At 39.5% G+C, this 12,767-nt stretch overlaps 1 protein-coding gene across 2 annotated transcripts in view; it reads right to left on the reverse strand.

Moving 5' to 3' along the window:
- Positions 1-218: 218 nt before the first annotated feature.
- rbm18 (RNA binding motif protein 18) overlaps positions 219-12,767 on the reverse strand; it is a 35,804-nt gene continuing 23,255 nt past the window's right edge. For both annotated transcript variants that reach the window (XM_061966378.1, XM_061966377.1), the window contains exons 5-6: positions 6,038-6,138; positions 219-802 (exon numbers count right to left, since the gene is read on the reverse strand). In XM_061966378.1, the coding sequence (XP_061822362.1) occupies positions 631-802; positions 6,038-6,138 (273 nt within the window). In that variant the 3' untranslated portion in view covers positions 219-630. The remainder of the gene's footprint in view (positions 803-6,037; positions 6,139-12,767) is intronic.

Below are 12,767 nucleotides of genomic sequence, written 5' to 3' on the forward strand. Positions count from 1 at the left end.
ACTGAAAAGCGCTATACCAAATAAAATGTATTATTATTATTATTATTATGACTTGCCTGAGTGGCTGGACAGGACATGTTATACAAAATAAATTAAAAAAATTAAAGTGTGATTAATCTGATTAAAAAAATAATTGACAGCAATTTGTATAACATATCTCAATAATAATGAATGCATTTGATCAAAAATATGATTTGCTTGAGTGGCTGGACAAGGACATGTAAAGAAATTAAGTGTGATTCATTTGATTTAGAAAATTAATTGACAGCACTACCTCAAACATATTTCAATAATAATAAATTAATTTTATTTTTACGATCTGCCGGGGGCCAATAAAAAATAAGCCGCAGGCCCAAATTCCCCCCCGGCCTGCACTTTGGACACCCCCTGGCCGAGAGGTAGTTTGCTCTCAGTGCTGCTGAAGTGACGGGCGAGTGCAGGCTCGGACTTGACATAGGACTGGGTGGGTGCCTGAGAAGTGGGTACCTACAATATCCCTCGTCTAGTTTAGGTGCAGTGATAGCGCCCCCTAGCATGTCTGCAAACAACCCCAGCTGTAAACACTCGCACATACAAGCTGGCCAAAAAGTCTCTCAATAAAAGCCAGTATTTGGCGGGCGGGGGATGGGGTCATCTCCTAAACCTGCGGAAGGGTCTGCTGTGAGATTTAGAGTAGGGCTCCCAGCGCTTCCTCTCGGGAGGCTTGTTGTAGACGTAGGCAGACGGTCCTGATAGATCATCGTCCGGATTCTCCTCCATCATCTGCAGCTTGGCCTCGATGGCGCGGATCTTGGCGCTCGTACTTGACCGGGGAGAGAGAGGGAGATAGTTGGAGAAGATAAGTATGTGTAAATGGAGGTGTGCACGCTGGAGGGGGACGCAGGTGTGAGAGAGAGAGAGAGAGAGAGAGAGAGAAGGGGGACAAGAAGATAAGTATGTATAAATGGAGGTGTGCACACTGGAGGGGGACGCAGGTGAGAGAGAGAGAGGGGGGTGGGACAAGAAGATAAGTATGTTTAAATGGAGGTGTGCACACTGGAGGGGGACGCAGGTGAGAGAGAGAAAGAGAGAGAGAGAGAGAGAGAGAGAGAGAGAGAGAGAGAGAGACAGAGAGAGAGAAGGGGGACAAGAAGATAAGTATGTTTAAATGGAGGTGTGCACACTGGAGGGGGACGCAGGTGAGAGAGAGAAAGAGAGAGAGAGAGAGAGAGAGAGAGAGAGAGAGAGAGAGAGAGAGAGAGAGAGACAGAGAGAGAGAAGGGGGACAAGAAGATAAGTATGTGTAAATGGAGGTGTGCACACTGGAGGGGGACGCAGGTGAGAGAGAGAGAGAGAGAGAGAAGAAGATAAGTATGTATAAATAGAGGTGTGCACACTGGAGGGGGACGCAGGTGAGAGAGAGAGAGAGAGAGAGAGAGAGAAGGGGGACAAGAAGATAAGTATGTATAAATGGAGGTGTGCACACTGGTGGGGGACGCAGGTGAGAGAGAGAGAGAGAGAGAGAGAGAGAGAAGGGGGACAAGAAGATAAGTATGTATAAATGGAGGTGTGCACACTGGTGGGGGACGCAGGTGAGAGAGAGAGAGAGAGAGAGAGAGAGAGAGAGAGAGAGAGAGAGAGAGAGAGAGAGAGAAGGGGGACAATAAATGGAGGTGTGCACAGTGGAGGGGGACGCAGGTGAGAGAGAGAAGGGGGACAAGAAGATAAGTATGTGTAAATGGAGGTGTGCACAGTGGTGGGGGACGCAGGTGAGAGAGAGAAGAAGATAAGTATGTGTAAATGGAGGTGTGCACAGTGGTGGGGGACGCAGGTGAGAGAGAGAAGAAGATAAGTATGTGTAAATGGAGGTGTGCACACTGGAGGGGGACGCAGGTGAGAGAGAGAAGAAGATAAGTATGTGTAAATGGAGGTGTGCACAGTGGTGGGGGACGCAGGTGAGAGAGCAGCCAGATGATGTCTTGGCGCTGAAGGGAGTGTTTTTATATCCTGGGGAAGGGAGCCATTTGGAAGGCGACACTAGAGTCCAAGTGCGCGCGACGGCCTTTTTCCTCCCCCGAGGAGAGCCCTTGACGCTCGCACAGCATCTCTGAGAGCTCCCACTCTGCACACTTGTCCCCGCATGCAAATAAAGTCATCTTGTCAACATGTCAACGCTACATCAAAGTGCATATGAGAGAAAAGAGGTGACAATGCACCTAATGACTTCTTTCTTCTTCACCATATTCCAACAAGCAAGTGAAAAACAAAACCAATTAGAGAGCTACCACACAGATTATTTAGGGCGTCTTACAGGTTATACTGACAAATAAAAGCTAAGTATATCAGGTGTGCATCATTTTTTTTTACTCATATCCGAAACGCGATTCCAATTCATGCCAGCTCTAATTCCATTCCTCATTTCTAAAATTCGATTAAACACACACACACACACACACACACACACACACACACACACACACACACACACACACACACACACACACACACACACACACACACACACACACACACACACACACACACACACACACACACGGTCAAAAGTGTACATACACGTGTAAAGAACACAATGTCATGGCTGTCTTGAGTTTCCAATCATTTCTTATTTGTTTGTGATGTAGTGATTGGAGCACATACTTGTTGCTCACAAAAAACATTCATATCGTATATAAAAATATATACCTAAAATTATTTCTTAGTAATAAACCTGCAGAAAATAGCTCTGTTCGGGTTTCTCTATGTTTACATTTTTACACTTTGCACTATTTTCTGACACTTTATTAAACATTTCTGACATACTTCTTATTTTCGCACCTTCATTTTAACATCTTATTGTTAAGTGTTCAATGTGCTTTTACTATATTTGTTTGAGTGTTTTCCACATGCTTGTGTTGACATTTCCTTTCTGCCTTGATAGTTGAGGGATTATAAATCAGAGGAAATCAAATATATTTTTCTCCTGCTCCTTATTTTCCATAGGTCTTAAAAATATCAATAATTATCAATATCAACCGATATAATCCTAAAATTGGAATAATTACTGCATAACAAAAATGAATTTCCATAGTTGAATAAGAATGACAGGGCAAATTCATGTTACACAGACGTTATTTCTGAGCACTCAACCTGCAGAAAATAGTTCTTCTCATGTTTCTCTATGTTTACATTTTCACACTTTGCACTATTTTCTTCCACTTTAAGACTCATTCCTTACATGTTCCTTATTATTAAGAGCTTATTATTAAGTGTTCAGTGTGACTTTAACATGTTGTTGACATTGTTTGTTTTCCATGCTTGTGTTGACATTTCCTTTCTGCCTTGATAGTTGAGGGATTACAATCAGAGGAAGTTAAATTTAAAATCAAATATATTTTTCTCTTGCTCCTTATTTTCCATAGGTCATAAAAATATCAATAATTATCAATATCAACCGATATAATCCTAAAATTGGAATAATTACTGCATAACAAAAATGAATTTCCATAGTTGAATAAGAATGACAGGGCAAATTCATGTTACACAGACGTTATTTCTGAGCACTCAACCTGCAGAAAATAGTTCTTCTCATGTTTCTCTATGTTTACATTTTCACACTTTGCACTATTTTCTTCCACTTTAAGACTCATTCCTTACATATTCCTTCATTTTAAGAGCTTATTATTAAGTGTTCAGTGTGATTTTAACATGTTGTTGACATTGTTTGTTTTCCATGCTTGTGTTGACATTTCCTTTCTGCCTTGATAGTTGAGGGATTATAAATCAGAGGAAGGTTACATTTCAAATCAAATATATTTTTCTCCTGCTCTTTATTTTCCATAGGTCTTAAAAATATCAATAATTATCAATATCAACCGATATAATCCTAAAATTTGAATAATAACTGCATAACAAATATTAATTTCCATAGTTGAATAAGAATGACAGGGCAAATTCATGTTACACAGACGTTATTTCTGAGCACTCAACCTGCAGAAAATAGTTCTTCTTATGTTTCTCTATGTTTACATTTTCCCACTTTGCACTATTTTCTTTACATATTCCTTCACTTTAAGAGCTTATTATTAGGTGTTCAGTGTGATTTTAACATGTTGTTGACATTGTTTTCCATGCTTGTGTTGACATTTTCTTTCTGCCTTGATAGTTGAGGGATTATAAATCAGAGGAAGATTACATTTAAAATCAAATATATTTTTCTCTTGCTCCTTATTTTCCATAGGTCTTAAAAATATCAATAATTATCAATATCAACCGATATAATCCTAAAATTTGAATAATTACTGCATAACAAAAATTAATTTCCATAGTTGAATAAGAATGACAGGGCAAATTCATGTTACACAGACGTTATTTCTGAGCACTCAACCTGCAGAAAATAGTTCTTCTCATGTTTCTCTATGTTTACATTTTCACACTTTACACTATTTTCTTCCACTTTAAGACTCATTCCTTACATGTTCCTTCATTTTAAGAGCTTATTATTAAGTGTTCAGTGTGACTTTAACATGTTGTTGACATTGTTTTCCATGCTTGTGTTGACATTTCCTTTCTGCCTTGATAGTTGAGGGATTACAATCAGAGGAAGTTACATTTCAAATCAAATATATTTTTCTCTTGCTCCTTATTTTCCATAGGTCTTAAAAATATCAATAATTATCAATATCAACTGATATAATCCTAAAATGTTAATAATTACTGCATAACAACAATTAATTTCCATAGTTGAATAAGAATGACAGGGCAAATTCATGTTACACAGACGTTATTTCTGAGCACCAAACCTGCAGAAAATAGTTCTTCTCATGTTTCTCTATGTTTACATTTTCACATTTTGCACTATTTTCTTCCACTTTAAGACTCATTCCTTACATGTTCCTTCATTTTAAGAGCTTATTATTAGGTGTTCAGTGTGACTTTAACATGTTGTTGACATTGTTTTCCATGCTTGTGTTGACATTTCCTTTCTGCCTTGATAGTTGAGGGATTATAAATCAGAGGAAGGTTACATTTCAAATCAAATATATTTTTCTCCTACTCCTTATTTTCCATAGGTCTTAAAAATATCAATAATTATCAATATCAACCGATATAATCCTAAAATTTGAATAATTACTGCATAACAAAAATTAATTTCCATAGTTGAATAAGAATGACAGGGCAAATTCATGTTACACAGACGTTATTTCTGAGCACTCAACCTGCAGAAAATAGTTCTTCTTATGTTTCTCTATGTTTACATTTTCACACTTTGCACTATTTTCTTCCACTTTAAGACTCATTCCTTACATGTTCCTTCATTTTAAGAGCTTATTATTAAGTGTTCAGTGTGATTTTAACATGTTGTTGACATTGTTTTCCATGCTTGTGTTGACATTTCCTTTCTGCCTTGATAGTTGAGGGATTATAAATCAGAGGAAGGTTACATTTCAAATCAAATATATTTTTCTCCTGCTCCTTATTTTCCATAGGTCTTAAAAATATCAATAATTATCAATATCAACCGATATAATCCTAAAATGTTAATAATTACTGCATAACAAAAATTAATTTCCATAGTTGAATAAGAATGACAGGGCAAATTCATGTTACACAGACGTTATTTCTGAGCACCAAACCTGCAGAAAATAGTTCTTCTCATGTTTTTCTATGCTTACATTTTCACACTTTGCACTATTTTCTTCCACTTTAAGACTCATTCCTTACATGTTCCTTATTATTAAGTGTTCAGTGTGATTTTAACATGTTGTTGACATTGTTTGTTTTCCATGCTTGTGTTGACATTTTGATAGTTGAGGGATTATAAATCAGAGGAAGGTTACATTTAAAATCAAACAAATGTTCCATAGGTCTTAAAAAACATCAATAATGATCGATATCAACCAATATTAAAATACTTATGCCATGCAAACATAGCATACAAGTATATCGTCGTCAAAGTTGATCCTATTTCATACCATGTTGAAACTCAAATGCTGTTCTATGAATATGAATTGATAACAATAAATCCATGGTTTGTGTGTGTAAAGTGTGCTCAAACAACCTGAGGTGGTTTGTCGCCAGCGCTCCGTCCGCCGCCGCCCCGCTGCTCGACGGCTCCAAGCTGGAAGGCATGGTCTTGTCGTTACGGAAACCTTCAAACCTCTGCAGGTGAGGACGATGATGATGGCCAGAGAAGAAATGGATGTGAACAAACAGCGATGGAGACGCAGAAGCACAGAGGAGATAGGAGGAGACAAGGAGAGGAGGTCATCAAAGATGTAAGAAGGAATAACCTTGGCTCAAACAGATTGCGTCCAAAGTGAAGGAATGAAGGAGCTAGCCTAGCATTTAGCATCGTTACTACAGAAGAAGCTGCAGAAAGTGAAAGGGAGGCAAGAATAAAGAGTCCATTTCCTGTGGAGAAATAAAACAAAAACAAAGAAAATTAAAGCTGCAAGCAGCGTTGGTCGGGCCCGCGTATTTGGCAGGTGCTAGTCCTAAGTGTCCCAATACTTTTGTCTACTTTTAGTCTGAAGTGTCCCAAGACTTTTGTCTAGTGTACCTACCTTGTCTGCATTGTGTGGGCACGTTGGTGCTTCCTGCTTTTAAGCAGCCATCTTAAAAAAACAGCAGCGCAGCAGCATCAGCGCAGCGGGTCTTTGAAGGGTCATAAAATAAAAACCGGTGCAGGTATTAAAACGCTGTTCTGTTATTTTATACACAAGGGTTTAATCTCTCTCCTGTGTTAGTTTGAAGCCGAAACGACAAACGCGCTCAGAGGAGATAGTTTTTGAAGGAAGGTGACCGGTTTTTACAAAAAAATTGTTTTGAAGGGGGAATAGCAAACTTCCTGTTGATTTTTGCTGGGGGTTGTCAATTTATGAAATGTAGGTCTAAGTGAGACCTACATAGAGGTTTTTGTTTCATGTCTCTCCGACCTTCCCAGGGAGAGTTACAGGCAGTTTTGTAATTTTTTTCTTCCGAGAAGCAGTTTGTTTTGCGTTTTATTAAAAAATTGCAGTAGAGCGCAATTTTGAGATTTGGGGTTAGGTTTTTTTTTTAGATCGCAATATTTGCCAGTCCTGATGTGTGTGTTCAGTTTGGTGAGTTTTGAAGCATGTTAAGGGGGTAAAAATACAGCTCAAAGAGGCAAAAGTTACTGTTTTTAGTACTTTTTTGTCTTGAAGGGGGAATTGCCAACTTCCTGTTGATTTTTGCCCGAGAATATACTATTATGAAATCTAGGTCTAAGTCACACCTACATAAAGGTTTTTGTTTCATGTCTCTCTGACCTTCCTAGTGGGAGTTACAGGCAGTCTAGCTTTTTTTTTTTTGTAGGGGGCGCTAGAGCGCAATTTTGAGTTTTGAGGTTTTGCCGTATATTACTGATGTGTGTGTAAAATTTGGTGAGTTTTGAAGTATGTTAAGGGGGTCAAATTACAGCGCAAAGTTGCGGAAGAATAATAATAAAAACCTTAGAAATTCAATAGGTCCTTATGTCCCTTTGGGAGTCCTTATGCAATGGGACATGCGGGCCCTAAAAATAGCGGTCATGTGACGGGTGAAAGAAACATGGCCGAGGGAATATTTGCCATGTACAATTAAACATTGTGAAGGAGGACTAGGGCCATATTCAAAAGAAAAGACTTCAAATGATGATTTTTTTACTTAGAGATCGATTGATATGTTTTTTTAGGACCGATACTGATTATTAGTAGTCAAAGAAGCCGATAACCGATATTTATTTTCATTAAAAGTTAATGAATTATGAATAGTATATGTGTATGGGGCGGTATAGCTCGGTTGGTAGAGTGGCCGTGCCAGCAACTTGAGGGTTCCAGGTTCGATCCCCGCTTCCGCCATTCTAGTCAGTGCCGTTGCGTCCTTGGGCAAGACACGTTGTTTTACCCACCTGCTCCCAGTGCCACCCACGCTGCTTCAAATGGAACTTAGATATTGGCTTTCACTATGTAAAAGCGCTTTGAGTCACTAGACAAAAGCGCTATATAAACATACCTGCCAACTTTTGAAATCAGAAAAACCTAGTAGCCAGGGTCCAGGGGCCGCAGGGCCCGGTAGGTCCAGGACAAAGTCCTGGTGGGGGGTTCCTGCGCCCCCCGACGCAAAATGATTGATTGCATTCAGACAGGTTAAAATGTTGCTAAAACCATCACTTTTCTATCAGTCACAGTGACTTTTCAAAACAAAAATATTACAGCAAAAATCATATGGGTTGATTGACATGTTTATTCTGTAAGCTAACTTCAATAGTTTGACATTATTTTGACAGTTAATGCCAGTTATCCTGTCAACCTTTCACAAGACTTCAATTTGTTCATTGAAAGTATAAACACTTTTTACAGTAAACAAATGGTAAAACAGTACTAAACAATAATGAAAGCAAGTCATTGATTTCCAGAATATGTGTCATTTATTAATGCTGAAATTCTGACAACTGACGTTTCAGCATTAAGGATAGTTTACGCCATTTACGCAAGCGTTCTTCTTCTTCTCCTCTTTGGGCTTGCCGTTTAACCATCAAACAAACGTCATGGGAACATCGCCCCCTGGAGTTACAAATTCCGATGGGTAACAGATTTCGGTACAACAACGGCATTAGACTTGTGTTTTTTTGTCCCAACGTGGTCTTTTACATCGCTAATTCCTCCGTGTCCGATCGAAAAATCTTGTCTGCACAAGGTGCAATTCGCGTAGTTTTCACCCTTTTTGGAACGGATAATTATTCCCGGATACCGTATTTTCCGCACCATAAGCCGCCCCGTGTTATAAGCCGCGCCTTCAATGAACGGCATATTTCAAAACTTTGTCCACCTATAAGCCGCCCCGCCCCGTGTTATAAGCCGCATCTAACTGCGCTACAGGGAATGTCAAAAAAACAGTCAGATAGGTCAGTTAAACTTTAATAATATATTAAAAACCAGCGTTCTAACAACTCTGTCCCAAAATGTACGCAAATGTGCAATCACAAACATAGTAAAATTCAAAATAGTGCAGAGCAATAGCAACATAATGTTGCTCGAACGTTAATGTCACAACACACAAAATAAACATAACACTCACTTTCTGAAGTTATTCTTCATTCATAAATCCCTCGAATTCTTCTCCTACGGTGTCCGAATTAAAACGTTGGGCGAATTACGGGATCCAAAATGGCCGGCTCCGTCTCGTCGAAGTCATCGGAGTCAGTGTCGCTGTTGTTTTTCCAGCAGTTCCGTGAATCCTGCCTTCCGGAAAGCTCGGACCACAGTTGAGACCGAAATATCCGCCCAGGCATTTACGATCCACTGGCAGATGTTGGCGTATGTCGTCCGGCGCTGTCTCCCTGTCTTAGTGAATGTGTGTTCGCCTTCGGTCATCCATTGTTCCCACGCCGTTCGCAGTCATGCACTGTCAGCTTTTGAGTAAATTTGTGGTTTTTAGGTGCGGCTAATAGTGCGGAAAATACGGTAGGCTTTTGAATATTCTTCACGGAATGACTGCAGTTTTCTTTTCGGTTTAAGACTCGTTTGCGATTTTTCTCCGGCTGATTTCATGATCGTTCGCTCGTTTGGAAACAACGGCAACTGGTGCCTCGTGCTTGGCAGCGGTGCTATAAATAGCCTCGCACATGGCATTCGGAATGGCTCGATAGGAAGTTACGGGAAGCAGTGTCGATTGTCATTGTTGTTACGCGATTTCGTGAATAAAACTTTTTAAAAAATATATTTTTTTTAATTAATGAAAAACCGTATTTTTTATAACTGCAACCGTAACCCGGAATAGGTTGATGAAAACCGTACTAATTACGGGAAAACCGGAGTAGTTGGCAGGTATGTATAAATATAATTGACTTCACTTCACATATGTCAGTAAACAGCTGGACAAGGCATTTTTAAACATTATTTCTTAGGTCATACCATGCAAGCAGAAGTAGCTTTTCTAACCCGTAACCTCTTTTAAAAAGTTCCAATCACAATTATCACACCAAATACTGCAACGCATGGTGATAATCGGTTTGAATCGAGAATTGTGTTGAATCGAGAATCGATTCTGAATGGAATGGTCTCCCCAGGAATTGGAATCGTAACTAATCATTCGGTGCCCAAAGTTTCACACTCCTAACGGCAAAAGGCAAATCAGGTCCCGACTGCGACATCTTCTTATTCCCTGGCAGACCAGGTGCTTGATACATTATAATGTGTTTATGAGTGAAAAAATGTAATTGTGGCAATTGAAATGTATTGATGGCGGGCAGAGGTGGGTAGTAACGCGCTACATTTACTCCGTTACATCTACTTGAGTAACTTTTGGGATAAATTGTACTTCTAAGAGTAGTTTTAATGCAACATACTTTTACTTTTACTTGAGTATATTTATAGAGAAGAAACGCTACTTTTACTCCGCTACTTTTATCTACATTCAGCTCGCTACTCGCTACTAATTTTTATCCATCTGTTAATGCACGCTTTGTTTGTTTTGGTCTGTCAGACAGACCTTCATAGTGCCTGCGTTTCAACAAATACAGTCACTGGTGACGTTGACTCCGTTCCACCAATCAGATGCAGTCACTGGTGACGTTGGACCAATCAAACAGAGCCAGGTGGTCACATGACCAAGTTGAAAAACGTATTGGGGTGTTACCATTTAGTGGTCAATCGTACGGAATATGTACTGTACTGTGCAATCTACTAATAAAAGTTTCAATCACTCAATCAAAAGTGTGAAGGAAAAAAGACCATTTTTTATTTCAACCGTACATCCCGTCAAAAGCCTAAAGACTGACTGCACAGTTCCTGTCTTCACAATAAAAGTGCCGCTCCATCGCGCCTGCGCTTTCAAAATAAGAGTCTCCGAAAGCCAGCGCAAACAAGCTAGCAAGCTACGGAGTTTGCCGCCAATGTATTTCTTGTAAAGTGTATAAAAACGAATATGGAAGCTGGACAAATAAGAAGCCAAAAACCAACCACTTTCATGTGGTATTAGACAGAAAGGAGGAACTTTTTTTCTCCTCCATTTGAATACGTGGACGTTATCATCACTACTGTCTGATTACAATCAATGCAAGTCATCAGAATCAGGTAATACACCAACTTATATTCTTGTTTTCATGAAAGAAAGGAATCTATATGTGTTAAACATGCATGTATATTCATTAAAACACCTTTAACATGTAAACAAAAAGGGCAAAATAAATAAATATAAATTATATACTGTATATATCAAAGTATGTATATATATGTGTATATATATATATATATATATATATATATATATATATATATATATATATATATATATATGTGTGTGTATATATATATATACACCGTATTTTCCGCACTATAAGGCGCACCTAAAAACCACAAATTTTCTCAAAAGCTGACAGTGCGCCTTATAACCCGGTGCGCTTTATATATGGATTAATATTAAGATTCATTTTCATAAAGTTTCGGACTCGCAACTTCGGTAAACAGCCGCCATCTTTTTTCCCGGGAGAACAGGAAGCGCTTCTTCTTCTACGCAAGCAACCGCCAAGGTAAGCACCCGCCCCCATAGAACAGGAAGCGCTTCTTCTTCTACTGTAAGCAACCACCCGCCCGCGTAGAAGAAGAAAAAGCGCGCGGATATTACCGTACGTTTCATTTCCTTTGTGTGTTTACATCTGTAAAGACCACAAAATGGCTCCTACTAAGCGACAGGGATCCGGTTCATGAAAAGACGCAATCTCTCCATCCGCACACGGATTACTATTTCACAGCAACTGATATTCCTGTGAACCGCACTGTGGATACAACGGGAGCACGTACGGTGAATATTCGCACCACAGGGAATGAGAAGTCATCCTTCACTGTGGTTCTAGCTTGCCATGCTAATGGCCAGAAACTTCCACCCATGGTGATATTCAAAAGGAAGACCTTGCCAAAAGAGACCTTTCCAGCCGGCGTCATCATAAAAGCTAACTCGAAGGGATGGATGAAGAAAAGATGAGCGAGTGGTTAAGGTAAGTTTAAGTTTACGCGAAGAGGCCGGGTGGCTTTTTTCACGCAGCTCTGTCCATGTTGATATACGACTCCATGCGCGCCCACATCACGCTGGTTTTAATATATTATTAAAGTTTGACTGACCTATCTGACTGTTTTTTTGACATTCCTTTAGCGCAGTTAGATGCGGCTTACAACACGGGGCGGCTTATAGGTGGACAAAGTTTTGAAATATGCCGTTCATTGAAGGCGCGGCTTATAACCCAGGGCGCCTTATGGTGCGGAAAATACGGTATATATATATATATGTGTGTGTATGTTACTCATCAGTTACTCAGTACTTGAGTAGTTTTTTCACAACATACTTTTTACTTTTACTCAAGTAAATATTTGGGTGACTACTCCTTACTTTTACTTGAGTAATAAATCTCTAAAGTAACAGTACGATTTGTGGCTACTCTACCCACCTCTGATGGCGGGCCACCACTAGTAAACATTGGTAGGGGAAACACTCACATTGAAAAGAAAGAAAAGTGAATGACAAGAATATCCTTTGGTGGAACAAGTTAGGAGACAACCGCTAAAGTCAGAATCTTTTCCAGCAAGTAAATGATGGAAAATCAAAGCAGACTGTTGATTTAAAGCTTAGGTAAATGGCTAGAATAAACATGCTGTGTGACTGCAGGGTGTGATTCATCTCTATTCAGGATATCCCTCCTCTATTGTTACCAGACACCGCTCCACTTTGTAAAGCAAGTACCTCAGATGGAACATGAAGCCTCCAACATCCCCTTCAGCCTGAGAGCTAAGTGG

Source organism: Nerophis lumbriciformis, linkage group LG11, assembly GCF_033978685.3.
Source record: "Nerophis lumbriciformis linkage group LG11, RoL_Nlum_v2.1, whole genome shotgun sequence".
NCBI lineage: Eukaryota > Metazoa > Chordata > Actinopteri > Syngnathiformes > Syngnathidae > Nerophis > Nerophis lumbriciformis.